The sequence below is a fragment of the Solea solea genome, chromosome 20 (assembly GCF_958295425.1).
Source record: "Solea solea chromosome 20, fSolSol10.1, whole genome shotgun sequence".
Taxonomy (NCBI): domain Eukaryota; kingdom Metazoa; phylum Chordata; class Actinopteri; order Pleuronectiformes; family Soleidae; genus Solea; species Solea solea.
In genome coordinates, this window is record NC_081153.1 from 11,814,470 (window position 1) to 11,830,188 (window position 15,719).

The 15,719-nt window shown below is 42.4% G+C and overlaps 3 protein-coding genes across 7 annotated transcripts in view; all 3 read left to right on the top strand.

The window, feature by feature from the left end:
* The first annotated feature begins 1,237 nt into the window (after positions 1–1,237).
* On the top strand, positions 1,238–4,143 carry LOC131447901 (homeobox protein Hox-A7-like). The gene is made up of 2 exons (XM_058619988.1): positions 1,238–2,792; positions 3,664–4,143. The coding sequence occupies exons 1-2, from the start codon at positions 2,426–2,428 to the stop codon at positions 3,984–3,986; spliced, it is 690 nt and encodes a 229-aa protein (XP_058475971.1). The 5' UTR covers positions 1,238–2,425; the 3' UTR covers positions 3,987–4,143.
* Positions 4,144–4,774: 631 nt separating this feature from the next.
* The window catches only part of hoxa3a (homeobox A3a), a 30,639-nt gene continuing 19,694 nt past the window's right edge, over positions 4,775–15,719 (top strand). For 2 of the 5 annotated variants that reach the window (XM_058619970.1, XM_058619966.1), the window contains exons 1-2: positions 4,775–5,850; positions 12,023–12,108. The gene's annotated coding sequence lies outside the window, so the exon portion shown is untranslated. Of the gene's footprint in view, positions 5,851–11,740; positions 11,931–11,974; positions 12,109–15,719 lie in introns of those variants that run through there. The other 3 variants (XM_058619969.1, XM_058619973.1, XM_058619968.1) reach the window with 3 other exon arrangements.
* On the top strand, positions 7,782–11,443 carry hoxa5a (homeobox A5a). The gene is made up of 2 exons (XM_058619984.1): positions 7,782–9,606; positions 10,216–11,443. Exons 1-2 carry the CDS (start codon positions 9,024–9,026, stop codon positions 10,464–10,466), a joined length of 834 nt encoding a protein of 277 aa, XP_058475967.1. The 5' UTR covers positions 7,782–9,023; the 3' UTR covers positions 10,467–11,443.

The following is a 15,719-nucleotide window of genomic DNA, read 5'->3' on the forward strand; positions in this document are numbered from 1 at the left end:
ACGAAACAAAAAAAGACCTCGATGACTGCGACAGCTGAAGCCCAAAAATAATGCAGCGGATGCGTCTCTACTCACCTAAGATATGACGAGGCCTCTCAACCTGGATTACATTTTAAACAAACCCAACAAGCCCAGTATGACAGCAGAGTATGGTGGAGCACAATTAACGGGTTTACCTTTTTTTTTTTATTTTAAGATGACATGAAATGAACAGTCATGTTTTAGCTCTGCTTTTGTAGTATGGTGCGTAAAGGATGGCTCTTGTCTGTGCATGTTTGCAGGGAAATATTTGGCACAAAGAGATGGAGCATGTAGGCTACAAGGTCTGATGTGACCTTGCTTTCGCGAGCTGCAAAGTCTCCTGCAAAGTCACAGCTCTGTCAGATACTACAGCTCATTAAGTTCTCATTAAAGCCACAGACAGAGACCGACATAGACGCATATATTATTTAGCAGGTATGTCGGACTCTGCTACAACTTGGAGTGTTGTTGTGACGCGTTAGAGGACGCAGATGGACCCAAACTTCAAAGACTCGTCCAGAGACAGTGCAATAAAACGCCTGGTCTGCTCTACTGTCTGGCATTCCACTTTTAATGGCTTTATGGCCGTCCAGACACAATTAGGCCGTTTCCAGAATGGCACCCATTTGTTTTTTTCTTCTCTTTCTGTGGGACTGCGCTCTGGACAAAAGGCCGAGCGGAAATGATCAGCTTTATTGGATTCTCCCCGACGGGGACGCGCAGGACTCACGGTCATTTGGAGCGATCCTTTGTTCCTACCTGGGAACCTTCCGCCCTCTGCTCCTCCGATTCTTAAGGAGAATGAGCAATAAAGCTATAGCAGCCCGATTCAAACACAGTAACTTGACTTGCATAGATGCTCATATCGAAATATGGCTTGCAAAGGTGGTGAACACATCAGGAGTTTAGTGATGTTTTCATTCACTATTATCTCTCAGACCGCAACAGAAATTCAAAACAGCCGAGCAGTGATTCCTCCTCACCATGCAGTTCCTGCCAGTGACCAGCGAGTGGCGACACTGTTCCACAACATCACACACACATTAAAGCACCATTCTCTCTGATGAACCTGCTCATGAGAACAAACGGTAGTAATATTTTAAAAGTCCAGAGAAATATTTTTACACATACTTTTGTGAAGTCCTTCAGCTAAATGTGTTCTTTCAGCCTGCGGCTCTACATCAAAGAAAGTATCTCTCTCTCTCACCCCCCCCCCCCCCCACACACACACACACACCACACACTACGATTCTAAAGATGTTAATTTTTTTAAACTCATAACTTCCATAGTAATACACACATATTAACACTTTCCCACAGCAGATCAAACGCGTGCATCATGTCTATTTTCATTCTAAATACCTTAATATGTAAATTGTTTATTAATATGTTAAAATAAATTCCCATGTTGTCTAATGCGACTTTTCACTATGGTCACTGTACGATGATAAAAATAACGGTTTTCCATAAACACAACTACAATAATAACAATAATAATAATCATAATCATAATAATAATAATAATAATAACAATAATGAAATGCAGGCCATGCATTTAGGAACAACACTATTTAGTATTGTTAATATAGGGAACTAGTATTGTCGATACTTTAATATTTTAATGGTTATAATTATTATAGATATTATTTGATTGTGTCATTTAAAAACTTTTACGGAAACAATGTGATAGTGCAGTGCAAATAATAATAATAAAAAAATCCTGTTTAATTGTTTACGAAATAATGTTTGTAAAACCCGTGGATTATTTACACTTTTGGCAATTACATACCCATTATGATATAATATAGTATAATATGAAACAATATAATATGTATGTACATATATAAGACTAAATACTGGGACATGTGTAAACTTTTTCAAATACGAGAAGTATTCAATTGGTTTAATGAAAACTAGGGAAAACCTTTTTTCAATTCAAATTGAACGATTTTAAATACAATTACAGATATTGTGGAAAATAATTTGATGTTCGTGTCGGCTGTTTTATATTTTGTGAATGCACATTATCATCCATCTTAAAAGTGCATTAAATTAGAAGATTGCAGCTTTTAAATGGATGTTTATTTTCAAAGTAGTGGTGAGGAAGTTGATATGAAACACGACCTTAAATTACGCCAATTTCCCTTTGATCAGTGAGACTGTGTGAATTTCTCTCGTGTGTGTGTTCGTAAAGTGTTAATTCCACTGCAGTCCAGCGCCATCATGAAATCCAGTCCTGCCTGCTGATTGGCTGGAAGCGCCCAGGCCTGAGTCACGTGGTATGTTCTCTGGTCCAGAGTAAAATGGGGTTTGGTGTAAATCTAGTGTGTATTGCTGTCATATATCACGCTACCTCGTAAAAACGACACTGAGGATTCTGGGCCAACAAATCAGAGAAAAAAAAATGAGTTCTTATTATGTGGATGGTCTTCTTAGCACATATACGCCGGCTACTCTGTTTCCAAACGTGGATCGTGCTTCTTGCAGCATTAGACCCAGTGGAGAGGACTGTGGCTCGACTCGGAATGCTTCGGCCATTGCGTTTGCACCCTCACTGTCTGGAGTTTATAGCGTCAATAATGCAGTATACCCGAGCCACGCCATCCTCACCTCGGGCTACAGCCAGGTGCACGACGCACACCACACACTGCCCTGCAGCCCGTTTGTCCAGAGCCGCCGGTTCGCAGACAGCTGCTGCCATGCCGGGCCGGGGCCCCTCACCTCGCCGCCGGACAAACAGTACCGGATGTATCCCTGGATGAAAGCATCAGGTATGTGCCGATCCTGACTTTAGTGCTATTTTCCAAGCCCTCGGGTCAATGCTTTCAGAAAACATTGTGATGCTCACATTGGCCGTTAGTGGTTCAATTAATTTTGTGAAGCCATTGGTGTTGCATGGAAAGAATCGTAAAACTTTTACTGCGCAACTAATGAGTTCTGCAGCCATAAATTCATTTGGCCAGCGCTTCTGTGTGTTCAGTGCGCAGAGACCTTGCCGCTGGGGGTTTCTCTGCACTCCTATTACTCTTACAGCCTCTTCTCCCCTTTGTGGTTGTAAAAAAGACCGGCCTGTTGTGTAAATCAGCTCCCTTGCAGTCTGCAGCTTCTTACTAATTGGATCAGCACTGCAGAGGCTCAGATCTGGTGTTTTTCTTATTTATTTTTTTCTTCGTATGTGATGATATGATCGGTCGTATAAAGAAATCAGGCGGTTTTTAAAATCGAAACACTTTGAAACACATAGTCTTGAATGAATTTTTGAAGCAGGACATTTTTGGGGATGTAATTTATTTACTTATGGCTCCTTCGGTTCTGCAGCAAATTACTGGCTTTTAATTGGAAAGGCATGCAGAGTATCAAAGGAGGAATGAGCCCAACACCCCCAGCAGGACTACTTTAAACAGATGCATGAACCAAAAAAAAAAAATCTTATCTCCCCTACTGATTACTAAGTGCGTAAAAATATGAACCACAATTAATTGCGCAAACCACAAATAAATTAACAAGACACCGTGTTGTCTACATGGATTGTATTCGTATCCCCATTTAAAGACCACTTTATTTAATGGTTTATGATCACATTGATATTTCTTTGCACGTTATTTACACATAGCTCACGCTATCTCGCTTTCTCTCCCACAGATCCAAATCGGAAGCGGGGTCGGCAGACCTACTCCCGGTATCAGACCCTGGAGCTGGAGAAGGAGTTCCACTACAACCGGTACCTGACCCGCAGACGCAGGGTCGAGATCTCCCACAGCCTGTGTCTCTCAGAGAGACAGATCAAGATCTGGTTTCAGAACCGCAGGATGAAGTGGAAGAAAGACCACAAGGTTGAATCTGCGTCCAGCCCCGTGGAAAGGGGCAGCGGCGTCCTGGCTGTGTCCGAGACCCCCGTGGGAAGCCCCGGTAAAGCTGACGACACCGGTGGCTCCGGTTTGGAGACGGACGCGTCTGCGAAGTGACGAGAAAGAGACAGAACGAGACCGTTAATGAAAGAAACACACTGTTGTTCCTCTGAGTGAGGGACATAACAGAGACACCATTCATGCACTAGCTTAGAGCCTGATTAATTGAATGACAGCTGAAGACATCTACTGTATGTAAAAGCATTTCACAGCATTTCATATTTAAACTTGGAAGGCTCTGCATGAAAGGGCGACATTAACTACCTATCTATATATATATATATAAACTCTATTTTTCTATGATCTGTAATTTAACCTGATGATGCTACTGAACCAACATCCCTTTACACAAAAAATACTAATATGAAAAACACCGGTGCGACGAATTCAACATGTATGGAAAATCATTTTGAATAAATAAATTCAAGTATTTAGTCCTTCTCCACGGGCGGTTGCATTTGTAAAGCGTAAATATGCATTATTTTGAAAATACCATGATTAAAAGTGAATGTTTTGTTAGGTAAATGCACCAAAAGGTAATTAAGGCTTAATAATTGTTTTTTTTAAAAGCCACTTCATTCCATATAGAATAGCGATAAGCCTGCATTGACCCCGCCAGTTTGATCTTATGTAACCTACCTCACATTCCCACAACGTCCAAACTCTTACTGTGCTGTAAACAGGAATGCACGAGTGTAAATCTCCACTGTGAAATGTTGACATGAGCTATTGCCCCCCCCCCCCCCCCCCCTTTTTTAAGCTTAAAGAATTTTAGGTCCAAGATTTCATGCGTACTTGTGAATACTAATTGGCACAAGAAAAAATGCTCGCGCTCTTATTTGGACGGCGTCGCGTTGCAGTATCAGGTTCTTTATTTTGACAGCGTGAAGCGAGAGAGCGCGTTTACGCCGCAACGTGCGAATACTGTGATATAATTAGAATCAATGAGGGTATTTTCACGGTGAAGAACAAGCCACAAATGAGCAAATTAATATGAATCATCTTGGAATGTTTTAAATATATACGTGGATATATAGTAATTGAATTAAGATTAGATTTGATCTGCCCAATTTGTGCTGCAGCCTCCACACGTTTGGTAATAATCGCCGTATAATATACGTGGTGGTGTGAGCAATAAAAGTGCGATGTGCGCACTGGCTGTATTGGGTATTATGTTGCATGTAATGAAAGATGCTGCGGTCCATTGTGATGGTTCAGGGTAAACTGTGGCGCTGAGGAATGTCCGCTATGAGGATGCGAGAAGGGGCAGGCTGCAGATGAAGGGAAATGACTGTTGAACTCTGCGTTCCCTCTTCCCTCGGTAAAATGGCGCCTGACGGTGACCTGCCCCCTTTTCCTCCCCTCCCTCCCTCCTTCTCAGTCCCCCATCTCCCTGTCCGCGCTGGGTCATAAATCCGCCGTTGTTTATGAAAATTTACAACATAGCTATACAACTTTACGACGCGACGCGGCCTCTCATTGGCCGCAGCTGGTCACGTGGCGGGGAGCCATGAACATGAACTTTTTTATATATAATTTCCAATAGCAGAATAGAGGAGCCTTTCATTTAACGGTCTCGAGCTTCCACGCGGCTCTTTTCACCAGCGACCTTCCACAATTTAAAGCCCACTCTTCTCCCTTTTTGGGAATTTGGGGATTTTTTTCTTCTTCTTTCTCTTTGGTCGACGCACAGGAGCTTCACGTCTTATTCAAATGACTGGATCTTTTGTGTTAGACGACTGTCGATGCCCTGACACGTTTTGGCAGGATGAGTGGAATGCGCCCCGGTGCGTTACTGGCCCCCGGGAGCCCCGGTTCCCGTCCTGGGACTCAGCTGGAGACTTCCCTCCGTCACTGCACGTCTGCACCTGCCGGCTCCCTCCCCTCTCCTCATCCGTTAACGACCAGAAACCATCACAAGGTAAGACATGGAACTTAACATCCAATGCACGTTTGATTAATACTCTTGTATTAAATTCCATAGTTGGATGCATAATAATCTGCTTATTATGTTCACGTTTTCCCTGATTCAATTTGTTAATCGTTCTCAATGCGATGCTTCATATTACGGTATGCATTGCTTGATATTAAACAGCTGAGCTAAATAATCATTTGGATATTAAACGCATCTTTTTAATCTTTTAAAATGTTGATCCTTCTGTTGCTTCACGCATGGCGTCAACGCTGCATTTGTTTGTTGTTGTGTTTGAATGGGGAAGGGCTTTCGGCTGCAACATTCATTGGGTGGATGGTGGCCAAGTCATGTGCTCTTTGACGCCCTCCCGTGGAGACACTGGGGGTATGTGGTGGTTGCATCTCCGCCCGTTTTGGCTGCAAATGTCTGCGGTGCGTGTCGGGGGTTACATTTTGTTTTCCCCTCGCCTTGTGGCCACGCGTTATGCTTTTGAGCTTCATCGATCGAGCTAAAATAATGTTTGTGGATGTTTGTTGGAGCGACAGTGATAACAGCGTGGCTGCTGTTCGAGGGAATGTGACTGAAAGTGGAATTCAACATTTCTGCATATTTGTGCTTGTGACCCTCAGCGAGCCTGCTACTGTGACACTGCAGTGATTTGTTTCGTGCAATAAATTCTGAAGTCCTTCATGCAAACACGTCCTGTGAGGACCTTAAAATGTTAAGAATGAGCAGCTTTTCGTTCGCAATATATCAATGTAATGTACAAGTGACTCTATATAAGCTACAGTCACTATAACATTTATATTCCCTTTTTGTTTTTGCACACATCTGGCAATGTTTGTTATTTTCCTTTACTTTTTTTCCCTTGCCCGTATTTTGTGTACAAATCATATGCTATGTCTGTTGTTATGAGGCTGATACTTTGCTGAATTTGCTTGTGCAACATGAAATGTTTTATGGAGCCTGCAGTGAGTCTTACTGCAACCGTGTGCTTGGAAATTGTCTAGGAAATTGGAAATGGAATGGAAAGTGGCTTGAAAAATGCAAACCAAACGGATTAGATTTAATTTGTGTATTTAAATGCTCGCGAGTGCAAGTGTGCGCAGAGGCCTGCAGAGTGCACTACCCTCCTTTTCCCCCCTCGCAACATCGACCCCTCGCTTTTTGGCACGACTTAAATGACAGCAGCGTGAACTCACTTCTTTCCTGCCCCCTTTCCTTTGGTTCTTGTTCAGTTTCCTGGGTGTGTTCCTGCCTCAGCTCAGTGAAATAACTTTCGTGGGAACTTTGTTGCCATTGGCCAGCCATAAATCAGCTGTTGGAGCGTGACTGTTAAATGAGCAGACACTTCTTATTTAAGTCTCCCCTAACTGTGCATGGGCCCACTGGATGCAGGAGCCCGGGTTTCTCTCTCCGTGCCTTCTGGGGGTCTGTTACCGCAAAGGGCGCACATACCTGGAGCAGAATAAATAATCTGTAGCTCAGTGTTTTTGTCAGTAATACAGGATTGGGCTTGTGTCGGGGTAAAGGTGCGGCTCTGGTGAATTTGTGTGAGGGGGAAACGGGAGGACAAGTCACTGCCTCCGAGAGACAAAGGTGCCATAAAAATTCCACAGGAAGAAAAGCAAACGGAAAGCGATAGAGGAGGCTTCTGTTTAAAGCTATTTTTTTCTGATCTGATAGAGCAGAGGATGGCTGATTTACACTTGAATGAAACGTGTATTACGCAAAATTACGCACAGTTGGCCAGATGCCTGGCGGCGTTTTTTTGGATGTAGTAACGCTATCATTATTGAAAGAGTTGATTTTGACGTGACTGTTGATGTCAGGATCAACGTGTTTTACCTTTTATGCTTTGTTGATATGTATACGACCGATTCTAGTAGAAAATTAAAGAAAAAAAACGGACGCAGATTCACTGCAATATGAAAAATAAGCATGTAACTGATAGGCAAGTGTATGCAAATCTAACAAAACATTTTATATTTACATGATGGATTTTAAACACATTTGATACATTTCAACCAGTTTCTTTTAAAAAGATATTTTTACTTTATATAGCACAGCGTCCCACGAAAAGAAATAACAGACCAGTGGTTATTCACGAGGCTGAGTTGATGTCTCATAAACAAACACAATACAAGAATGTGGAACTTGGTTAGAGTGACTATTTTAAAGACAGCACGACCGAAGCGTCGTCGTTAAATCAAAACGAAATAGCGTCAGTTTACGTGGCAAAGGTTCTGCAATATCGTCTAAATGCCTGGTGTTTGGCATCGTTGAATTTTAACAATCATGTGCAGACAGTAAAGCGGGAGAGAGAGTTCGTTCATATATTCACATATATTCATTTTTAGAAATGGCGTCGGCGCACAGGCCTTAAACGTCTCTGTGGCTTCATTCGATGATGTGATGTTTAGTGTTTATCTTGACGCAAAAAACTAAAACGCATTTATTCATTATTCCCACATGTGCTTTAGTTGGTTTATGGTTTTTTAAAAAAGAATATTATGAGCGAAATAAAACAACTCGGATGAGCTTTTATACTATTAACTGCACAGACTATTCGCACTCCTCGCCTTTCATAACGTGCATAACACATTCTTATCGAATTATTTCTGCACACTGTCCTCGCAGAGATTGCACTCGCAGCGTGTCACTTGTTGTATTGTTTAGGAGCCAGTTGGTTTTTGCCGCAATGGTCGTTAACCTCTGAATGACCCCGTTTGGAGCCCACGCCTCACAAAGCGCCGCAGAAGCGCAGTACAGCCATTGCGCCAGAGGATGGCGCACCACGACAATCCAAAACAGCCAAGCACTGACTCCGAGTTTGCCCGAGACACGAGCGCACGGAGGCGCGCACCCTTTACATCCCACCCAGTATTTCCTACGTGCACGAGTTTACCTCTCGAGGTCACCAAGCAGGATTTACGACTGGTCAACAAAAGCACGTGATTCTTCGCCGTACCCCATATTTGGGTGCCTACGTAAGAGAGAATCAAGTCCATGTCCCACTCATTTCCATAATTCATCATAAATTGTGCAAGGGTGCTATAGGACGCGCTAAACCATAAGAGCCACAAATCAAGCACACAGGTTTATGCTGTTTTACCTCCAAATATAATAAACCAACAACAACAACATCTACAACGAGCACACGGTGGAATTGTCAACAAATGAGCTCCTATTTTGTGAACTCATTCTGCGGTCGCTATCCCAATGGCGCGGACTTCCAGTTACATAATTATGGAGACCATAGTTCGGCAAACGAGCAATACAGAGACTCCACGGCCATGCACTCCAGCAGGTACGGCTATGGATACAACGGGATGGACCTAACAGTCGGACGCGCCGGTGCCGGACACTTTGGGGGAGACGAGCGCACATCGGGCTACTCCCCGAGTCACTCAGCGGCGACCACACCGTCGGTGGAGCCGGTCAGGTACACCCAGTCCGCCAGCAGCAACGGGACCTCGTCTCTGTCGCCACCACCTGACCCGCTGCCGTGCTCCTCGGTCGCCAGCGCGTCCCCGGTCCACGAGACTCACTCTCAACAGAGACCCATGAAAAACTCCATAACGAGCCCGTGCTCGAGCTCCAACGCAGGCACGCTGCTGCTTGGCCGGGACTGTGTGTCCAAAGCTTCCCCTCTGGACGACGAGAAGGCTACGGGAAGTGGACCGACAACTCCTCAGAATGTCACCGACTCGTCACAGCCGCAGATATATCCGTGGATGAGGAAAATACACATAAGTCACGGTAAAGTGCTGTTTTTAACGATCTTGTATCGATAATATTTACCTGACATCGTGTAAATGTTTGAATAGCGAGTATTTACGTCCTTATGTTATTCTGTGACATGTTTGCATGGAACAAAGCTAAATTTGACGATATTTTTATTCTTACAACAACAAAAATAAATATGCATTGCTTTAAGTGACAAGCAGCGCCATGCGCGTCTCACCTGTTTGGTAGGTTAGTGTCAACTTAGACCAGGTATACTGGGTCATTTTGTCACAAATAGGATGTCAAAGTGCTAGTAATATTATATAAATAATTACAGGATGTACGTATTTTAATTGTTATATCTTTTAAGACCAAATAGTACATATTTGACTTTTTTTTAAGTGTGTTCTTCTTCATCTTTTACGCAGTGGAAAATGTGTGTATTTAACTTATTTTAGTTTACTTTGGATTCTGTTAAGCACCCTTTAAAACATAGTTGGCGGTAACTTTTAATTCGCTTTTCAAATTTTTTCCTTAGATATCATGCAGCCAACATATTATGCAAAATGCAGAACGTTGTAAAAAAATAACAAAATATCTGCAATATCTCACGCGTTTCCTCCCTCTTTGTTTTTGTACAAGATTTGGCTGGACCAGAGGGGAAGAGAGCCAGGACTGCATACACTCGATATCAGACCCTGGAGCTGGAGAAGGAGTTCCACTTCAACCGCTACCTGACCCGCAGGCGGAGGATCGAGATAGCCCATGCCCTCTGCCTCTCAGAGAGACAGATCAAAATCTGGTTTCAAAACCGCAGGATGAAGTGGAAGAAGGACAACAAGCTGAAGAGCATGAGCATGGCGGCAGCAGGCGGGGGAGTCTACAGGCCTTGATATTCACTCCTGCAGCCCTGATAACGAGCACTATGAAAATAAAAACAAAGATTGTCATATCAACTTCTCCCCCTACTTCAAAAAAAAAAGAAAAACAGCGCAGAGACTTGTTGACGGGCAGTGTGTGGGACACGGGACAACCCCACGCAGCCCCACTGTATGTCCAACACCAGTCCCATTATATTCCTTAATATTATTATTTCCCTTTTAATTTCCACCGTGGTATAATGTTTCTGTGAGTTAAAAGAAATGCATTATGTACAGTTCTGTCTAGATATAGAGTTACAAAAAAAGAGCCAATAAATGTTTGTTTAAATTATTTCTTGTTTAGACGAAAAAAAAGAAAAAAACGTCAAAGCTGGAAATGCTACCTACATACACCGCAAATAAATCCAGTAAAAGTTGTGTGAGAATGCACTCAGATCGACAACAGCCTAATGAACAAAGAGGATGAGGTTGAGCTGCCTTTTGTGTTTAGCCTTCAGATTTCTATGTATGTACTTGTATATGTATGTATTTATATGTTTGGTGTATTGTACCATCTTGTCAGATAACTTGCTTCCAAAAGTAGAGCCAGCAGAGTGCGTAAGCCTTGTGTGATCATTGTGTGCGTTGTGAACACATGTATGGACAGAGGTGCCGACTCAGTCTTGTATGTACAGTAGACGTGCCTTGTATTTTAGTTTTCTTTTGTTCAGTTTTTTTTTTTTTTGCAGGAGCTGCTGTTAGTATTGTTTACCTGGTCGCACCATCTTAGTAAAACGTGTTTTTTTGTCTTTGTTTTCTATAGTTGTTTTTATGTGGAGGGTTCCACGATAAATTCCATTGCCTCTGTGTATAAACTCCATCGTGATAAAGCTTTTTGTAAATGTTTTTCAAAGACTGGAAGTCAAGAATATACTATAATATTAATAAAGATGGTGGTGATAATGATGATGGCCATTATAATAAACTTTTTACTGGAACGGCAACTTCAACGGCAACAGCGAGTGTACTTTTTTTGTAAAAAAAACAACCCAAAAAGTAAGAGCCATTTGCGCTTTTACGCATTGGAGAGAAGTGTTTCCTGTTTCCTCCAGAATCTTTAAAGTCACTTGTACGAGCTGTCAAAAATTAAAGTTTCCTCAAGTCAATCCTGCTCGAGCTCAACAGGTCCACTTTAATGAAAGCATCTCAGTTTTACTCACCTTTTCTGTGCAGCTTGGGGGGGGGGGATTTTGGGTCCTTGGCCACTAACATGCTCCAGGGGTCGGGGCGCCCTATATGCGCACTGACTCCTGAGCCTTTCCAGGAGAATCAGCTCGACTTTTCAGGCTGTAAACTTTATTAGGGCCGATTCTGGCTCTCTGACATTTGGGTGCTAAATGAATGGGGGGGTTTGTCTATGAATTAGATCGTAAAAATCATCCAGAGCGCGGCCAGATAGGCTCACTGGCCATAAACGGTCACGTGGTGGCCATTAAAGTAAGTTTTATGGTTTTGGGGAGTTGACAGTATATTGCACATAACATATATTCGCAGTGACGGCGAGCCTTCGTCTGACTCTCTCTTTGCAGGCTGTAAGTGTTACTTGACCGGTACAGTCCGTCTCTATTGCTCAGTATGGACCGGACGCTCCCCAGGATGAGGACCGCTTCTCTTGGTAAGTTTCTGTTGACTAGCCGGTAGCATGAGAACAAGCAGCCTGTGTTAAACAGTCTTATTATTGTATTCGCTCCCTCTGTCCGTCCCTATTAGTCCATTACACTAATTTGTCAGTTGTGCAGTGCTGAATACTGGTCTCGGCAGATGTTGCGCAGGGTTGGGTCCGGCTCATGGCTATTTAATTGCTTCCTTCCCCGTGTAACTTGTTTCCCTCCATCTGTGGTGTAACTCATAATCCGTTTTTACATGTTGGATAATTATCTGTGTCCATTTCCACCCCCACAAACTTATAGTTGCTGTCGTTTTATTGCATTGGAGAATTCACAGACCGCGAGCCAGAAACTTTCCAGTGCTGTGTGTGTGTGTGTGTGGAGTGTGTAGATTTACTTGATAAGGTTAAACACCAATGAAGGCCTATTATTCTACAGTTAGATCAGTTCGATTTGGCTTCTGTGTGTGCTGATGGCTTTTTCAAAGTTGTGTGGTCATGTTACGGGAAAAGTTGCAATTTCCCCCTCCTTCTTTGCGCTGCGTTTGCACCGCACATGTTGGCACCATGTATGGCTTTAGGAGAGGCTGCAAATAGTGTCAAGTAAACACAACATGGGAACAAACAGCAGCGGGGAGACTCTGAAAGGGAATTCCGTTTTGTGTCAGCCGAGTCGTTTTGTGTTTAGGGTTGAAAAGTTCAGATGACCCCTCAAAAGTCACTCTCGCTTTGTTGTGACCTCTTGTCCGGACAGAGGAGCGGTCACTTCTGCCTACCGAGTAATGATCGCAGAAAACTTTGTTTCGATGCACTTTTTCTTTTACTTTTCTGTGTTTCTGTGTCATTTTGCTTCTGGTGATGTGAAGTAGGGTTATGGCGATGTTTTTGTAATATAACCGTGCCAGTTTATTACAAAAAAATCAGACTGAATAATGTTTGAAAATATAAATATTAAACTGCGATTATTTGCCTCGTGAGTTTAAGCAGCCAATAATCAGGACGATTTCAACACATTTTCAATTTCAACTGACTGTTATTGCATGTACTTGTAACCTAAATATAGTAACCTTTAATTGTATTTTTTATTTTACAAGGCCCGCATCAAACAGTGATTGTACTTTTTTAAAGTACTAACTAACTGACACAGAACTGCAGACCTCAAAACGTGTAACGCGTTTTCTATCACAGCTAGAGTCATTAGAACAGTCATTAAAAATGTGATTACCTCTGAGAATAAATTCTGGGAAAGCACATTTTTAAATTCTATTTTTTTTAATCAGCAGCCTCAGATTTGCACTGACTATCAGAGAATCTGGAGTTGATGATAAACCCCCTCGGTTTTTCTGCTCTGCTAATTGTATACATTGCTATGTAAAGGAGTCACCAGTTTAACGAAACACGGCCTCACATTGCTTCCAGAGAACGCAGCTATTTGGAAAATCAAAACCCATTTTGCCAATAATTCAAACGGAGATATTTGGACAGGCCCCATGTGCGGCGTACTGCCAGGCAGCGAGAGGGAGAGCAGCGCTGTAGGTTCATCTGGAGGTCAGCCACAGCACCAAGATAAATCTGCATCCTCTCAGAGCCACCAGCAGAGCTCGCTTTAGGCCAAGTTCACTGTCACCCTGCTGTATGCAGAGGAAAACCACTCACACACACACACACACTCACACAGCACAATCACACACGAGCCCTCGCGTTAATGACACGTTGGCTTGGCATTGCCTATAAGCATAATGCGTAAAAATGAATTTACCAAAGGAGTGCAGCGCCTGTGGAAACATCCTGCACTGGAGGAAAATGCTGCTCGCTTTAACAAGGAGTGACATAGACAGTGGGAAGTCTCTAACTTCAAGTGTTGCCTCCAACAAAGACTTTTTCTGCAGCTCTGGTTGCTCTCTAACGCTAATGAATGATTTGCATATTTTACGGCCCTATTAGTCTTAAGTGGGATCCCATTGGACTGATCATTTCACTTCCCTCGTTGGAAGCATCACAAAGCTACAATTGCATTCCAGGCCTAGCTCTGACATCGTCACTTAATTGTGGAATTTGTGAAAGTGATTGTGTCAGTGGCGAGAGGTATATGCGCGTTTGGTGAAATTAATTTTTCATTTTCGGGAGATGCAGATATGTCTCTGCGGGCTGCGGGGACTGATGAGGGAGGCATAGCTGCAGGAGAGGAGGAAAAATTGGGGTCAAAAGTTTACGCGCTGAACAAGTCTCCGTCATCTGTTCACTCGGAGCCTGATGCCAGCCTTATAATAGCGATCTTGACTCTCCACACAAAAGAGAGAATAGCTTTGAATTACATATGTTGCACGGTGCACTCCAGGTGAACCCTGGAAGCGCAGTGACCTCGCGTTTGGAACCGGGGGAGGGGGACAAACCTCCAGCACCACCATGCATCCACCCTTCCCCGGCAACAAGATTGAGTGGCTGGCGTTTTATTAGGGCGGTTGATTGGTGAATTTCCTTTGAATAAATTGCATTTGATATGTTTGGGGACGAGGGCAAAATTTGCATTCGGAGGATTGATACTCTCGACCCGGTCACAGGGTAATGGGAAGGCCCAGGGCCCCCACGTTGTGCCCCCGGACCCCTTAAAAAACATTTAGCCCCTCTTTTCCTGATAAGCTGAATAGAAGTCTTTAAAGAAAACAGAAATGGCACAGATGTTTTTTTGTGACTCATACAGAGAAAGCTCTAAAAATATATATTTTGAACCTGTAAGCTATATGTAAAATATGTTGTTTTTTAAAAAGCAAATTAAAAAGGTCAAACATTTGCTGCCTTTTAGTCCAGCGACCAGTTGGATTGTTGTTGGCGTAAAAGAACAATAAAATAAAACAAGCAAACATACATTCAAATTAGAAAACATGACTCATAACGTAAGAAAACGTTTTATTTGAATTTATCTTCAAGAAACTTAAAGTAAAACTGTATGAAATAAATGTTCACACATTAAATGCAAATAGTAACACAACAGAAACGCTTCACAGAGGATAAAGTGTAATATTTTTTATTTTACTTACAACCACACTGAATTGCTACAATTGGTCTGATAAACAAAAGTCAAATAGAAATAATAATCATATTGTCACTTTCGATTTCATGAACTTTATTTATCTCACGTTAAAATTAAACTATTAGACAAATGCACAATGTTTTGTCCCAGATCTTTAAAAAAATCGAGACCTTTTGTATAAACTCGGCTCACAGTCTCGTCCGTGTGGCGTTCACGTCCTCGCTTTGAAAACTATACACAAAAATCAAACAGCCGAACAAGAAAAAATAAACGTATATCACACACTTGCTCCATAAAGTTTAAATTAGTTGAAAAAAACCAATTTAAAATCTTATTTTAATAATACGCTTATAAATAGCTATGACCAGGTTCTGCAATCTTCAATATTTCTGATGTTTTGCATTATTTAACTTTGATTCTTAGTCGCCCAATCTAATTATGATTATTTCAACACAGTTTATGTAGAAAACACAATTTTAGACTTCCGTTTTTTGGAACAGGACTGTCACGGTTATTGTCTGCAAACCTTAAAATTCAGATTATTGTAGCTGCAGCAGCTCCTTCCCTCAGTGAGACCATGAAGATGTCC